At 41.0% G+C, this 16,110-nt stretch overlaps 1 protein-coding gene across 2 annotated transcripts in view; it reads right to left on the reverse strand.

Moving 5' to 3' along the window:
- zfand4 (zinc finger, AN1-type domain 4) overlaps positions 1–14,492 on the reverse strand; it is a 50,974-nt gene extending 36,482 nt beyond the window's left edge. For both annotated transcript variants that reach the window (XM_072282468.1, XM_072282467.1), the window contains exons 1-2: positions 14,381–14,492; positions 11,752–12,072 (exon numbers count right to left, since the gene is read on the reverse strand). In XM_072282468.1, coding sequence (XP_072138569.1) covers positions 11,752–12,016 — 265 coding nt within the window. In that variant the 5' untranslated portion in view covers positions 12,017–12,072; positions 14,381–14,492. The remainder of the gene's footprint in view (positions 1–11,751; positions 12,073–14,380) is intronic.
- Positions 14,493–16,110: the final 1,618 nt, after the last annotated feature.

Raw genomic sequence — 16,110 nt, forward strand, 5'->3', positions numbered from 1 at the left:
GACTTATGAGGAAGTACAGGCACTTGTGTGCTTTCTTGGCATAGTGACCATGTGGTTGAACTACAACAAGCTGTTTGCTTACACACTCAACCACCTGCACCTCAGCACCACTGACACACGATTGACAGGTGTGCCCCACTCCGTCTCCTGAAGAAAATAACTGGCAATGATCAGCTCCTTCGTTTTGCTTAGTACTGATTTGATTTTATCCCTTTATAGTGTCAGACAAATACAAAGCAAATGCAAATAGTCAGTAAAAATGGTGGAAAAAGTCGGTGGCATTCATTCAATGGACAAGTGAAGCTTTTAAGTATTTGTCCTTCAACCTGAAGACTTACGCAAATACACATTTTCTGAAAATTCATCATTTTCAACCGTTCATAGTTAAATATGAAAGCTCACTTTGATAGTTATACAATAATCTAGCACCAAAATCCAGTGAATTATGTGTGATCTTTGTACAAATTTTCAAATTAAAGAGAACTTTAGAACAGTGATTCTCAACCGTTTTTTGGCCAAGAAAACTTGAACAATCCGACATACTGGACAAAACTTAAAAAAAAGACTGCATGAAATTAAACATCTATCAGGCCCAATGTGATCCTTGAACTTGGTGCTTTTCTACAAGTTTTATGATATCGGGCTCCAAATTAGACAATGACAGTCGGAGGTCACCTCTTGTTGTGATATCAATTCTGTTCCTGAATTTTGTCAAGGAAACTACCTTGCAGAATCTGCTCTCAACCAAATATGTTGAGGGAAAGGCAATAAAAAATCTTTGGGCTTTTTTCCAGTGTTGTAAATTTATTCGGCAGATCACTCTTGATCCAAAAATCTTTTTGAAACTGACTGAATTGACGACGTGCAGTCATATCACTCTGAAGATCAATCAAACTCTCTTGAATTTCTGCCTCAACTTGGGTGGGTTGTACTTCAAATGGATTCAAAATCCAATCTGGGATACCGAAGCTTAACAGGTCATTAAATCTTTCTTGCATATCCTTGTGTATCTAGTTGAGATGTTTCACATAAATGGTATGGTCATCGTCCTTCAGTGCCTCTGCGATCGTCTTCAGGTTTGGAAATTGTAAAAGTTCCTGACGACCCATATTGTGGCAATAGACTTCGAGTTTCTTAAGGAAAGAAACAACGGCTTCCTTACAATCTATGAGGTTATTATTTTTGCCCTGTAAGGTCTTGTTTAACAAATTAAGTTTCTGAAAGATATCTGCCAGATAAAATACGTCCACCTTAGCATCAACGAGTCTTTCTCCATGCTCTTTATCAGACACGAAGGAAACTGTGGTGTCCCAGAGTATAACAAAACACTGAAGACAGTTTCACTTGGAAAGCCACCTCACCTCGGTATACAGCAGTAGCGTCCGGAAATCTTCACCATTTTCTTCACACAGCTGCCGGAAATGACGATCCTGAAGGGCATGGGATTTGATGAAGTTTACAGCCTTTATGACAACTGAAAGCGAAAGATTGAGACATCCCCCTAAGTTTTTAGCTACTAGGTGCTCCCTGTGAATGACGCAATGAATAGTAAAGACAGAAGGTATAACTCTTTTTAGGTGGGCGATGAATCCTCTGTATTGACCAATCATAGATATCTGACAATGTAGTCATGCAGTTCAAACACATGGGGAAAGATGGGTTTTGCAGAGATGCGATGAAACCATACAATAAGTATTCCACTGAATACTGCCAACACTTTTTTTCCGCCAAGGAACTCATGGGTAGAATTATTTCTGAAAATAATAAGCGTGCAAAATACAGATATATTACTGACAAAAAATGCTGTCACCCAGAGCCAGGTTTTTTTTTCGGTGACTTCATATGCAGTAATAAACACATTTCACAACCTACCTTAACGTATAATATATCCAAACACATATACTTTAAAGTTACTATGCTAAAAAAGGCCTCGCAAGACACGCTGATCTTCGGGGAATGAAGTATGGCAATAATGGATGCGAGAACCCTTGATTGAATACATTGACCCGGTACAGTCTGATTCGCCACTGACTCTGAAGTGAGGCTGTGTGGGAGGAGCTTAAGCAATGAATTTACCAGGTGCGCCAAATTTAAATGACGTGTTGGAAAGATATTGCTGCTTGGGTATTTCATCGGTTCAGTTATCAGGGCCCCCATAAACACTTGGGGCTCCCCTTCTCAGAGTTTTCAGTCGGTGGCCCCCTTCAAATGTGCCCTTCAATTGAGAATGGCTGCTTTAGAAGAAAGGAAGGTCACATGATCAACAGCTGATCAGTATCAATGAGAGAACAAACCTGAGGCAGTTGAAAACAACCCTGAACTACCCCACTATCAAGGAGAACAGAACAAGCCAATATAAGTTTGCTCTGGGAACTTACATTCTGAGAAAAGGACAGTCTGATAAACTGCAAAAGCACAAGCAGATATTCCTATAAGAAACTGTGGAGTGGTGTCACAGCAGAAGCTTGGGGGGGGGGGGGTTAAAGATACATTCGTGTGGATAAGGACTGGATTTGTAGCCATATAATTGGCTACAAGAGGCTAAACAACGTCTGTTATGTATGCTAAGAAATGCATTAAAAAAGATGCCTCAAGATCACCAAGAGCAGCAACTCTTGAATCCAACTACTGAAGATATATTGAGTCAGAGACTCAGAGGAACTTGTCGCATGCAGCTTTGGTCAGGTTCATCTAGAGTGGGTAACATCGAAATACAAACAGTAGCTTTCAAAGTTATGAAATTAAACTAAGGGGGTGTAAAACTAAAATGTTGTGATACTAAAGAGTTAGGTAATTGAACAACGTAGTGAATCTTTGAGTTGTTTGAACTAATTCCAATTAAAGCATAGTTGTGAGGTAGTCATCTTTTGGTGTGTTTTATCGTGCACTATTTAGTTAGCTACACAAGTGTACGTAAGCTATTGACTAATTTGAATAATACATAACATTACAGCAGGTGAAGAAAATAAACAGTTAAGGAGTTAGCAAGTGTGGCTGTCAGTGACACAAGGAAGCACTGAGACAAGGAAATTAACCTCACTAGATCTAGATCTAAATGAGCTCGAAGGGAGATGTGAAAGGTGTGGATGATGGCTCTCTGTGATGTGAATTATTCCAGAGTTATTCAAATTCCAGTGAGTTTGTTAGGTGAAGGTGTTGGACACGGACACGGTTGATGTTTTATGCAATTGAAAGTTAAACGAGAAAGAGTACAGTGAAAAAAAAAGAAAAATAGGAATAAAACCATGGAAGAATTAAGTAATTTGGGGAATGTAGGGCAAGCTGCTGATTGTAGAAGGTCCTCCTTTCAACCTGTACTTGTAGCCACCATACGTAGCCACAAATTCTGTGTACAAGTGGCAAGTTTTGTTAAGCTTTGTCAGGATATTAATCCTAGAGAATGCAAAGACTGCAATTCTACTGAATGCTTTGGGGCAAAAATGGATTCACTTTACTTTAGTGTGTTTACCAGAGGAAACACAGCTGGACTAAACACTTATGAAGGACATTGAGGAAACAGGTAATAGTAGGACTTCAGATCTGAAGGTTTCCCCATCCGCTGGTTGTGGACGACAGGAGAAATGGAGACAGGCTAGCCCTTATTGACATCAATGTATCTGGGGTTAAGAGGGTGAACAGCTTTAAGTTCCTCGGCATGAACATCACCGAGGACATCATGTGTTCTGTACATAGGGCTGTGTGGTGAAAAAGGCACAACAACACCTCTTTCACCTCAGACAGTTGAAGACGTTTGGTATGGGCCCCTAAATTCCAAGAACTTTCTATAGGAGCACAATTGAGAGCATCCTGACTAGCTGCATCACTGACTGGTATGGGAACTGTACTTCCCTCAATTGCAGGGCTCTGCAGAGAGTGGTGCAGACAGCCCAGCTGATCTGTAGATGTGAACTTCCCACTATTCAGGACACTTATAAAGACAGGTGTATAAAAAGAGCCCAAAGGATCATTGGAGACCTGAGTTACCCCAACCACAAACTGTTCCAGCTGCTACCATCCAGGAATCGGTACCATAGCATAAAAGCCAGTACCAACAGGAACTGGGACAGCTTCTTTCACCAGGCCTTCAGACTGATTAATTCATGCTGACACAACTGTATTTCTAAGTTATGTTGACTATCCTGTTGTACATATTATAAATTACTATAAATTACACATTGTACATTTAGACGGAGACATAACGTAAAGATTTTTACTCCTTGTGTATATGAAGGATGTAAGTAAGGTCAATTCAATTCAATTCAATTCATCTGGCTTCCCCTTACCATAACCAACAATACTAAGTATCACATCAGTCAGTTAATTCAATTGATTTCCAATGATATATGGAACCACACTTGATTATATGGTATCTTGGTGTCAAAGGCAGTTATTTTCATCTCAGTTCTAGAATTCAGCTGATCTGCTCTTGCTAGCAACACAATTGCAATTAGATGTGAACCTTTAAAGTGGTCAGGAACGAAGACACCAAATTTGAATACTAGGGAGCAATTTACTGGAATGCAAGTGGCAAAGGAGCACTGCATTATTCGAGGCTGTCAGCCAAGGGTATATATAAAATGTCACACTGCACCCATGTTTCAGTGTCATACAGTATGGAAACAGGCCCTTCAGCCCAACTTGCTCATGCCAGCCAAGTTACCTACACAAGCTAGCTGTATTTGGCTCATATCCCTCTGAACCTTTCCTATCCATATAATTGTCTAAATGTCTTAAATACTGTAATTGTACTATGTCTGCCAGTCCCTCTGACCACTCGTCCCACATATTCATCAACCCCTATTGAGAAAGTTAGTCCTCAGATCCCTTTTAAATCTTTCCTTCCCCCACATCTTACATCTAGGTCTTTTAGCTTTAGACCCCCCTATCCTAGGGAAAACTGCTGTGACCATTCACCTTATTTATGCCCCCCATGATTTTATATAGCTCTATTAGGGCACACCTCAGCCTCCTGTAGTCCAGGGCAAAAAGCTTAGTTTACCTGGTCTCTTCTTATCACTCAAACCTTCAGTCCCAGTAACATCCTCATGCATGTTTGCGGTACCCTTTCTACAGCTAAGTAATCAGAATTACACACAATACTCCGAGCGTGGTCTCACCAATGCCTTGTACAATCGTAACATGACATCCCAGCTCTTGTACTCAGTCCGAAGGCGGCAAAGTTTGCCAAACGTCTTCACCACCCTGTCTAACTGCTCTGGTACTTTCACAGAACTATGTGCAAATAAAACTAGATCTCCATTCTACAAAAGTGAAAGGCCCTGCTATTTGCTATGCAAGTCTTGCCCTGGTTTAACACACCACAATGCAACACTTCATACTTATCCAAGTAAAATTTCACATGCTATTCCATAGCCCACTTTCCCAATTAATCTATATCCAGTCGTAATTATAGATAACCTTACTCACTGTCTGCTATACCACCAATTTCCCCATTTACAAATTTACTAATCACATGGCTTGTCCTTGCAACCCTTAAACTCATTCAGCAAAATCTTTTCTTCAATCATCCTGGTCACATTTGCCAATTGGATTAAGGGTTTATTCTGTGGGTCTCACGTGGTAGCCGATATGGAACACCTACCTTTTTGAAAAAAAGTTGCACACGGAAACTTCCACTGCACAAATAAAATTCAGGACACAGAAGGTCAGAACCCTCATGTACAGACTCAATGGTAAAAGAGCCATTATCTGTTATCAAAGCATGTCAAAATATCTACCTGTCCTATCCAGAATTTGGTCATAGCTCCAGTATCCCCTTCAGCAGGTTGGTGTCTATTTCTTTTTAAGTGATTTACTATTGTTTAACCACTTGGAATGTTTCACTGCATTAAAGGCATTATACAATGACGACGTACTCATGCTGACAGCAGTTTTCAATAAGACAATGTTTTCCATAATGACTAAATGATGAATAATCCTACCAATACTGTCATGGATAGATACATAATCAGCAGGTTGATAAGACAGGGTGAATGAGAATTTCCCCTTGTGTTGGTATTCTCACAATCTGACACAATTCAATCCAGGTGCTCTGCCTTTCAATATTTTGCCACTTGTCGTTACCAAACAGTGCTCAGTGATGGATAAATTTGTCCGAGAGTTTGGATTTATTCTAAGCCACTGCTACTCTGTGCTCCTTCCGAGACAAATAATGATTCATTCGCTGAGGCCAGGCATTATTCAACAATGCTCCTTGCCATTGTTAAAATGTGCTTCTTCGAAAACAAATATTGATTCATTTGCAGAGTGAGGGCATTATTCAGCTGCATTTCTTACCATTGTTAAAATGATCTATGGGATGTGTAATCAATAGAGGATTCTATATGTGAAAGAATATACACATATACAGATGCAAGGGGGAATTATTGCCAATTTTTACCATTCTGTGATTATGACTACACCAGCTATTTGTGCTCACATGAATTTTCTCTTCACATGCTGAATAAGCTTCTCAAACCGAAGCATTGGACACTGGCCAAAAACTGAACTTAAACTAGACAAATCCACCAATAAACCTGGTGACAATATATCGTGATTTGCTAAAGCAAGTTAAGCAGTGATTTATATAGGTTTCTGTGTTGTCACGGACTTAACAAGGGTATTTTTATATTTGCTAAATGCCAACAAAGAGAATTACAGAATTGCAGCATAGAATTCATGACAAGTAGCTTCAGCAACAGAACTAGGGAAAGTCAGCAGGCATTTCAGAGATGAAACTTAGTGATTGCACACAAACTTAGCAGCAGAGATAACTGAGGGAGACCAAAGATGGATACTTCTGCTGACATTTAATAACAACACAAGAACATAGAAGCAGGAATGCACCATCAGGCCCTTTAAGTCTGTCTGATATTTAATATGATAATGGCTCATTAATACTAGCCTCAACACCTCTGTTTTTTGATATGATCTGTCATACTTCCAATGATCTGGCTTCTACGACCCACTAGGGCACTGAATTCCAGAAATTCACTGAGAAGAAATTTCAATGTGAACTAAGGCACCTCAGTTTTAAGTGATTGGTCCCTTATCTCGTAGCTATGTCCCCTCCCAACATCTCAGTCATCCCAACAGATGACTCCTCCAACATCTAAAAATCAAATATACAAGATTCTAAATTCAGTGCTCATTATTCTAAACTCAAAGGAATACAGGCTCCAAGTATATAGGCTCTCTTGGTCCCAAGAATTAGCCTGGTGAATCTCCTTTGAATTGCTTCTAATGCTACCATGCCTTTTCTTTAAGGAAGGGGATCAAATTGGCACAGTATTCCAGTTCAGGGCCCACTAACACTTTGTACAACTGCAAGTCCAAGGACTCTGTCTCACTGCCTCAGTAAAACAGCAGCAAAACCAAAGACCCCATCCAACCTGGACATTCTCATGTCTCCCCTCTTCCATCAGGCAGAAGGTACAAAAGCCTGAAAATACATACCATTAGACTCAAGGCCAGATTCTATCCAGATGTTTTAACATTATTAAACAACTGCCTCGTACAATAAGATGGACCTTGATCTCAATCTACCTTATCTTGCAATTTACTAATTGCACTGCAATTTCTGTAGTTCTTGCACTTTATGCTGCATTATGATTTTACCTTGTTCAACCTCAATGCACCAAGTAATGTTTTGATCTGTACGAACAGCATGCAAGTTAAGCTTTTCACTGTATTTCAATACGTGTGACAATAATAAACTAATGCCTCCTCATTTTAAGATTTCAACCCCTTTGCAATGAAGGCCAAATGTTGTTTGTCTTCTTAACTACTCATTGGACCTGCCTACTAACGTTTTAGGATTTGTGCACTAGAACACCTAGATTCCTCTGTACTTCACTCATTTTAACTCTCTCTCCATTTAGATAATAATGGCTTTTGATTTCTCTGACCAAATTGCAAGACCCCATTCTTCCCCACATTAAATTCAATTTGCTAGTCTTTTGCCCAATGACTCAACCTATATTCCTTTGCAAAATCAGAGTATCCTTTTTACAACGTCCTGCCACTTAATTTCATATCATAGGCAAATTCAAAAAACTTGCATACTGTTCCATCCTCCACATCATAAACATAAATAGTGAACAAATGGAGTTAAGTACTAATCCTTTCTGTACACCACTAGTTACCTTGCCACAGTCTGAAAGGAGCCCATTTTTCCCCAATTCTCCATTTTCTAGGAGACAGCTTTTCTTCCTCCAAATCTACAAAACCTTTATGCACCAGCCTCTTACATGCCACCTTGTCAAATGCATTTTGAAAACCTAAATACTTTATATCCTACAATTTCTCCTCTTTCAACTCTCCCTGTTACATCCTCTGGGAATTCAAGTAAATTTGTCAAACATGATTTACCTTTCATGATTTACCTATGGTGATTATTTATAGTTTCTCTATTTTATGATTAGCTATTTCCTCCTTGATTACTGGCACCTTGCCAATAATAGCTGGTTGGCATAGGGGTGGCCAAGGGGCTGTGGTATACTCTTCCTTGTCCCACATTAGCATTGTGAATAATATGAAAAAAAATTCAACGTAACTGCCATTTCTTTGGTTATTAATTCACAAGCCTCATTTTTGAGAGGCCCCACATTTACCTCATCCACCCTCTTCCTATGTACCTACAGAAACTTTCTGTTCTTATACTGCATGTAGGTCTTCTACTGCTAGATCCTAAAAAATTCGAAGTCCTCTGGTCTTCCACAAGACAATACCACTTTGTATACACCACTTTTTAATTTAACAAGAAAAAGCTACAAAGAAACCTGCTGAAGGCAATTCACACGGTACTGTCTGCTGTGGGCTGACCAAAACCCCAAAGGGGATTGACTAGTAAAAGAACAATTTCTTTTCCTGGCATTTTAGTGGGGAAAATGTAGGGAAATTGTGTCGTATGTGGATAATCATAGCTTTTGAGGAGGTTGTTGGAAGTAATTTTTTAAAAAAATATTCTGGAAGTAGGAAGCATGATACCACTAGCATGGAGTCAGGAAGATGAACTGATGAAAGAAACTAAAATGGAGCAAGTCAGGAGACAGTCACATGCTCTGTACATGAAACATCACAGAGAATTTATAAATGATTGTGAGAGGGTGAGACAACTCAATCCACGAAAGGTATTTAATTTGGAAAACAGGAACTCATGGGTTTTGTATATCTGATATCAAAGTAAATATGGAGCTTTGTAGTGGGATATACAGTATCAAAAGGAATTAGTAGTGAATAGCATTTAGTTTTCTTGCGTTTCTGAACATTCTCAGATTAAGAGAAACCCGACTGCACAAAAAGAGAGCTGGTATAGCTTAAGGTGATCACACAATAATTGGCAATGAAAAATGAGGTCAGTTCAGACATGCTCACAGATATACCCTAAGTTTGGACTTTGAATTTAAATTTATTTCAAGTTAAGTAATGAAGACATGCAACCTCATAAGCCAGAATTCTCAATGTGATTGACAATGAGATGATCCACTGTGACAATGCAACTACAGTAATATATTGTCACTCATAATTGGGATCTCAACAAAGCTTACCAAATAGGCTGCTAAAAATATAAAAAATTGTTTTTGTATTTTAATGAGTAATTGAGCCAAAATTCAAAGTAAATGTATTATTAAAGTAGATATATATCACCATATACAGCCCTGACATTCATTTTCTTGCAGGCATTCACAGTAAATGCAAGAAACATAATAGAACCTATGAAAGACCACACCCAACAGGATGGACAAACAACTAACGTGTAAAATACAATGAACTGGTGAACTGTGCAAATACAAAAAGAAAGAAAATAAAAGTAATAATAATTAATTAAGCAATAAATAGAGAACATGAAATGAAGAGTCCTTGAAAATGAGTCCATAGATTGTGGAAACAGTTTATTGATGGGACGAGTGAAGTTGAGAACAGTTATCCCCCCTGGTTCAACAGCCTGATGGATGAGGGATAATAACTGTCCCTGAACCTGGTGGTGTGAGTCCTGAGGCCCCGATGGCAGCAGCAAGAAGAGAGCACGGCCTGGATTGTGGGGCTGCCTTCCTGTGACAGTGCTCCTTGAAGATGTGCTCAGTGGTGGGGAGGGCTTTACCTGTGATGGGCTAGGTTGTATCTCCTATGTTTTGTAGGTTTTTCTGTTCAAAGGCATTGGTGTTTCCATACCAGGCCGTGATGCAACCAGTCAATATACTCTCCACTACACATCTATAGAAGTTTGTCAAAGTTGTAGATGACATGCCAATTCTTCACAAACTTCTAAGAAAGTAAGGGCACTTCTGTGCTAGACCCAGACTGACTGCTGTCGGCTGACCAAAAGCCCACAGGGAAATGACCTGTGAAAGAGCAATTGCCAAGCAACTTCTTTCGCTAGCATTCTAGCAGGGAAAATATACTGCAAGTTTTGTAGTATCAAAGCTTTTAAGGAGATTGCTGAAAGCAATTCTTAAAAATATATTCTGAAATGGTAACATCAAGGAATTTAAAGTTGTTGACCCTCTTCATCTCTGATCCCCTGATGATTACTGGTTCATGGACCTTTGGTTTTCTCTTCCTGAAGTCAATCATCAGCTCTTTGGTTTTGCTGACATTGAGCAAGACGCTGCTGTGGCATCACTCGGCCACAGATTTTCAATCTCCCTCCTATATGCTGACTCATTATCAGATTTGATTTGTCCCATGACAGTGCTGTTGTCAGTAAACTTAACTACAGCATTGGAGCTGCGCTTAGCATTACAGTAATGTGTAGAGAGTAGAGCAAGTATTACGTAAGATGCAAATTAAGAGTTATTGAAAACACAGTAATATGAATGAATTAAACTTGATGAATGAGACAAAGGTACACTGTAAATGTAGAATTTCCCAACTAAGGCCAGTCAACATCCACAAAAGGAACTGACCTTGTCTTTATCAGGACAGGCATCATTTCACGCAGAAGTAAATTTTATAGAAAATATTAATTCTATGCAAGTTCCTAATCTGGTTTTGATCAAATCAGATGCTGAAGAGGAATTTTCCAGAACATTTTTCCCTCATTGACCTTATTTTAATTAGCTCTCTGTTCTTTCTGTTTCTGGAGCAAGAGGAAAACAAGCAACTTACCCCTGACATTCAGATCATCATGACATGACATGACCTTGTATGTTTTTATGCAAGTTGGTGTCACCTGCCCGATTGTGCAAGTTTGAACAGCACTTTTAGGCAGCAGGGCAGTATAGCTCATAGAGCTGTGACTTCACAGCTCAGGCAACCCAGGATTGATCCTGATCTCATTCTCCCAGCGACCCAGACTTTCTCTGAGTGCTCTTGTTTCATCCTACACTCTATACATGTGTGGGTTGTTAGATTAAATTGGCCACTGCTAATTGTTCCTAGCATGCAGATGAATGGTACGATCTGGGGGGAGTTGATGACAAGGTGAGGGTGGGGGTATAAAATGGCATTGGTATTAGATTTGAGCAGGTGGCTGCTTGATGTTGGCTGAAATGTCTGTTGCAGTGCTGCACGATTTTTAAGACTGAAACAGAATCTTTTGTGTTGAGGAGAACCACCAATTCAGCATTGACAGAAAATCAAAATTTTCCAAAGTATTTAAGACATTAATCAGTTTTCAATTACATTTTGTTAAAGGGTTGTCTTATGTCACTGAACCATTACACTACACTTCATTTTTCTTAGGAAAGGTCTGGAAAATGCAATCTTTCAAAAGGAGAATTGGAACAAATGAAAGAAAAAAGCTTGTACCTTCTAGTCTTTGAATTTTGGCCTTCACAGAAATCACAGTCTCAAAAGATGACACTCTGAGTTCAAAACAAGTCCCGGTGAGTGTTTCAATGAAAAGCTCCATTGTCTCGTAAAAAGGGAATTTATAGCTTATAGGCTGAGAATTGTCCTCATTAAAGGAAGGAGGCTCCTTTTTGTTTTCCATTTCAATGTAATCCACTGGTTTCAGAGGACAGCTTATGATGAAAGCTGGTCCCACTTTAGCAGCAGCAGACTGAAGTTGCATTCAAATACCATTCACATTCGAGGCTGGTTAATGATGACCATGACCAAGTGCTCTTTCTAGAGATCGAAAAACAAAAACAAAAATTACTTCTTCCGGACATTGATTTTCCTTCCTAAGCTACATAAAATTAGGTATATGCAAAACAGGTACTGCATATGCTAGTGTAATATTCAAGCTCCCAAACAATACAATAACCAAAAGAGATAAGCTCACACATCACCTGCTCATTTTTAAATGTGCAACAATAATTTGAAGAATGAAACTAATTGATTAGAAGGCACTTCCTTTACAACAATGCAATAAAACAAAATTATTAAATTAAGCATCAGTGAACAAAGTGTTAGATTCATGTTACAAGTAACACTTGTAAGCAAGAACAACAATGCAACCAAATCTGTTGAGTAGACTGATATGAGAATAAATTAAAACAGAAAATTCTGGAAACATAAGCAGTTCTGGCAACATCTATAGAACGAGAAACAGAGCTAAGGTTTCAGGTTAGAGATCCTTTGTAAGAACTAGGAATGAGAAATAAAACAGGTTATTCAAGGTTGCACAGAGGTGGTGATGGAATGGATTGGATGAAGGGAATACATGTAATAGGATGGATAGACGGGACAGTTATAGGGTCAGTATGCTCCTCCCTCTACAACAGATTGCTAATTGGAGGACTGTGGAACTTTCCCATCAGGTCAGGCCTGATCAATAGAGAAAAACTGAGCCAAAAATCACAAACAAGTTACAGCAGAAATGGCCTAACCATTCCTACCAACATCTTCGCTTTATTTAAAATAACTTAAATATTTCTTTCCTAATTCTGTCAAGGGGTCTCTGATGTGAAACATGGTTCCGTTTCTCTTTCTACAGATGCTGCCTGACCTGCTGAGTGTTGCCATCAATTTCTGCTTTAATTTCAGATATTCTGCAATCTGCAGTTATATCCTTTTAATTTCCAGATAGTAAATAACTTGCACAGATTTTCGCAGCTTTTTGTGGATGTATATACAGGGAAATTTTCTATATTGTCCAGTAGATACCAATGTTTTAACTGCTCTGAAACAGCAAGCCAGAGGTGCAGTCAAAGTTCAGGACTGTCTTTATTGCAACCAAGATTTTTGTCCCATAGCATTAACTACAGCCCATACTCTCAACCCTTTCTGCTTCAGAAGAAAAGGTTTAAATTGGCTGAAGACTGGTTGGGCTCTCAGGAGCCAAAATAGAACATCCGCTCAGCACTTCCCATCGTAATATAGTTGCAAATACTTTAGTCTTGATATGCTCTGCCATTGTTGAAGACAAACTACCAAAGAGGAACAGAGGCTTAAGTTCAAGAACAGTTACAGTCCTGGGGCCATTCAGTTCTTGAACCATCTCTAATCACCATCTCAGTGATTATAAACACTTTGCACTACACTGGACTTTGTATTTGTTATTGATCTGACTGTTCTATCTTTCTATTTTATGTTTTTCTTGTGACTGATACTATCCACCATGCTGCTGCTGAAGTACACTCTTTCATTTCAACTGTGCACATCTGTACTTGTGTATGATAGTTCACCTTTGACTTTGTTCTTGAAGAAGCCCTTATCCTCCTATTAGTTGTTTAATTGTTCACCATCATTAATGACTATATATGGCAGGCCAACAGCACTGCAATCTGATCCACAGTTGTGGGATTACTTGGTTCTACTACAGTCCTGTGGGTAGCTTTAAGATAACATCTCACTTCGAGTTACACTGTGCCCTTCTCCATTCCTTACTGAACTAGTACTATCTTCTGACTTGACTGTAAGGCTGAATAATGGAAATGCCAAACCATAAGAGTTCATGGATTACCCTCGTAACACAATGGCTCTTTCCTCATGGAGATAAGTGACACGTTCTGACACTTAGAATCTCCCCATCAAATTGTCACTGCTAGTGCAATGATCCAAAGGCGATCCAGTGACTCACCCCCCAGACCCCCAACACTAAAAAGCAGCGCCTACCCCTAGCCCTCTAAAATGGTACTGAAGTGCAATCAGCATTTAACGGGGGACTGTTGGGGGGGGGAGGGGAAAGGCAGTGCTCAGGACCACCCACCCCTCCCACGACCCATTTCCCTAGGGGTCGGTGGCTCTCTGACTCTTTACTCCACGAGGTCGGTGTCAGAGTGTCCCTTTGTGCCCTTATCCCAGGCGGGTCGATGTTAGGATAGCTCTCTAACCTCTCACCCCAGGTGGCCGGCTTTAGTGTAGCCCATTGAGCCCTGCTCCACGGGGGTCACTGCCAAGTTGGCTCCGTGGCCCCTCCCCCAGGGGTGCGTTCTGATGCACAGCAGGTCAAACTGTCCCACGATCCCACCCTCCGTACCCGCCGACTCACCGAGCTGTGGCACCCACCGCTCCCTCACATCCCCGGGCCCCAGCGCTCACACTGAGCGGAGAAAACCCGCAACCAGAGCCACTGCCGCCGCCGCCGCGAGGGTGGAGACAAAACTTTGTGACGCAGACGTGACCGACAGCTCACTGGACCAATCAAGCAGAGGCACCCGCAAGCGGAGTGTTCCGTCTGGAACGTCAGCGCCAGTTGCAGCCAATAGGAGCGAGGCGAGGCGAGACGGGGAGAGTAGTACTCAATGGAGCGCGCGCCGAGGCCCGGATGTTAACCCCCATCTCCAACAACAATGAGCACGTGACCGCGGCACTGTCCCGCCCCTGGTACCGGGCGTGGGGAGGGTCTGAGGTGTTTGGGTGGGGTAGGGCCCTTGTGGTGAGAGGTCTGGGTGGTATGGGGAGACCTGTGAAGGCCCTTGGGTCATGCGCTGAGAGAGACAGAACCCGTGATGGGTAGGTGTTTCCCCTCCTTGGTGGGAAACTGTGACGGGGGTTGGTCTGCTGACCGTGGGGAAAGGCCCCAGTGGTGAAGTACACCCACCCTCCCCCGGGTGCTAGAAGGTCCAGGGACCCCCCCCCACCCACCCAGCTTTAGAGGATCTGCGGCCCTCCAGATCACACAAGGCGACCTGTATCAACGATGCTGAGCAGAAAAACAAAATCTCCCACTCAACAGCCATTGCTCATCCGTAAGACCATAACATACAGGAGCAGAAATAGGCCGCTCGACCCATTGAACCTGCTCCACTATTCAGTCTCAGGTGAATAATTTTTTTCAAAGCAACAGGCACAAAATGCTGGAGGAACTCAGCAGGTCAGACAGCATCTGTGGAAAAAAGTAAACAAGGTCTCGGCCCAAAATGTCGTCTTCATTCTTAAAGGGAATTCCCTTTATTCTGTGGCTGTGTCCTTGGATCCTAGACTCTCTTACGAAGGGAAATACCCGCTCCGTAGATACTCTATCCAGACTTTTAAGTATCCAGCAGATTTCAAAGCGATACCGCCCTGTTCTTAAGAATGCCAGAGCCATCAAACATTCCTCCATGATAGGTAAGACACAAGAGACTGCAGAAGCTGGAACCTGGAGGAATTCAGTAGGTCAAGCAGCATTTGCCTACTAATTACAGAGCCTCCCAGATCTAAATCTTTAGCTGAGAACCTGATAAAGAAAAATGATGCTATCCAATTCACGCTGCCAATGGCCCTCAAGGGAAAGAAACTTCACCTTCCTGTGATCTTTCTGGATGCTGCATTAAATGTACACTGAACCCTTAATAGAATGTTGATCAACATGGCATGAACGCCCTTCCTAATAAACCCTGAAAGTGGAGACACGGGGAGACGTGCTGATGAAGAAGAGGACATCTGGCATGCTTGCATTGTTCTGGGCATTTGAGCGCCGGAGTTGGGACATCCTGTTACAACTGCACAAGACCACACACACATAATGTGCAATTCTGGGAAAGATGTCATAAGCTGGGAAGTGTAGAGAAAAGATTCACAAGGATTTTATCATGACTGGAGAGCTTAAGCTATGAACAGTGGCATGATAGCCTGGGACTTTTCCCCTGGAGTGAGGAGACTGACGGGTAACTCTACAGGGGTATATAAAATCATGGGGTACAGATAAGGTGAATGGTCACAGTCTTTTATCCAGAGAGAGGAATCTTAAAAATAGACAGCATGTTAAAGTTGAAAGGGAAAGATAGGAAAAATTTA

The sequence above is a fragment of the Mobula birostris genome, chromosome 18 (genome assembly GCF_030028105.1).
Source record: "Mobula birostris isolate sMobBir1 chromosome 18, sMobBir1.hap1, whole genome shotgun sequence".
NCBI lineage: Eukaryota > Metazoa > Chordata > Chondrichthyes > Myliobatiformes > Myliobatidae > Mobula > Mobula birostris.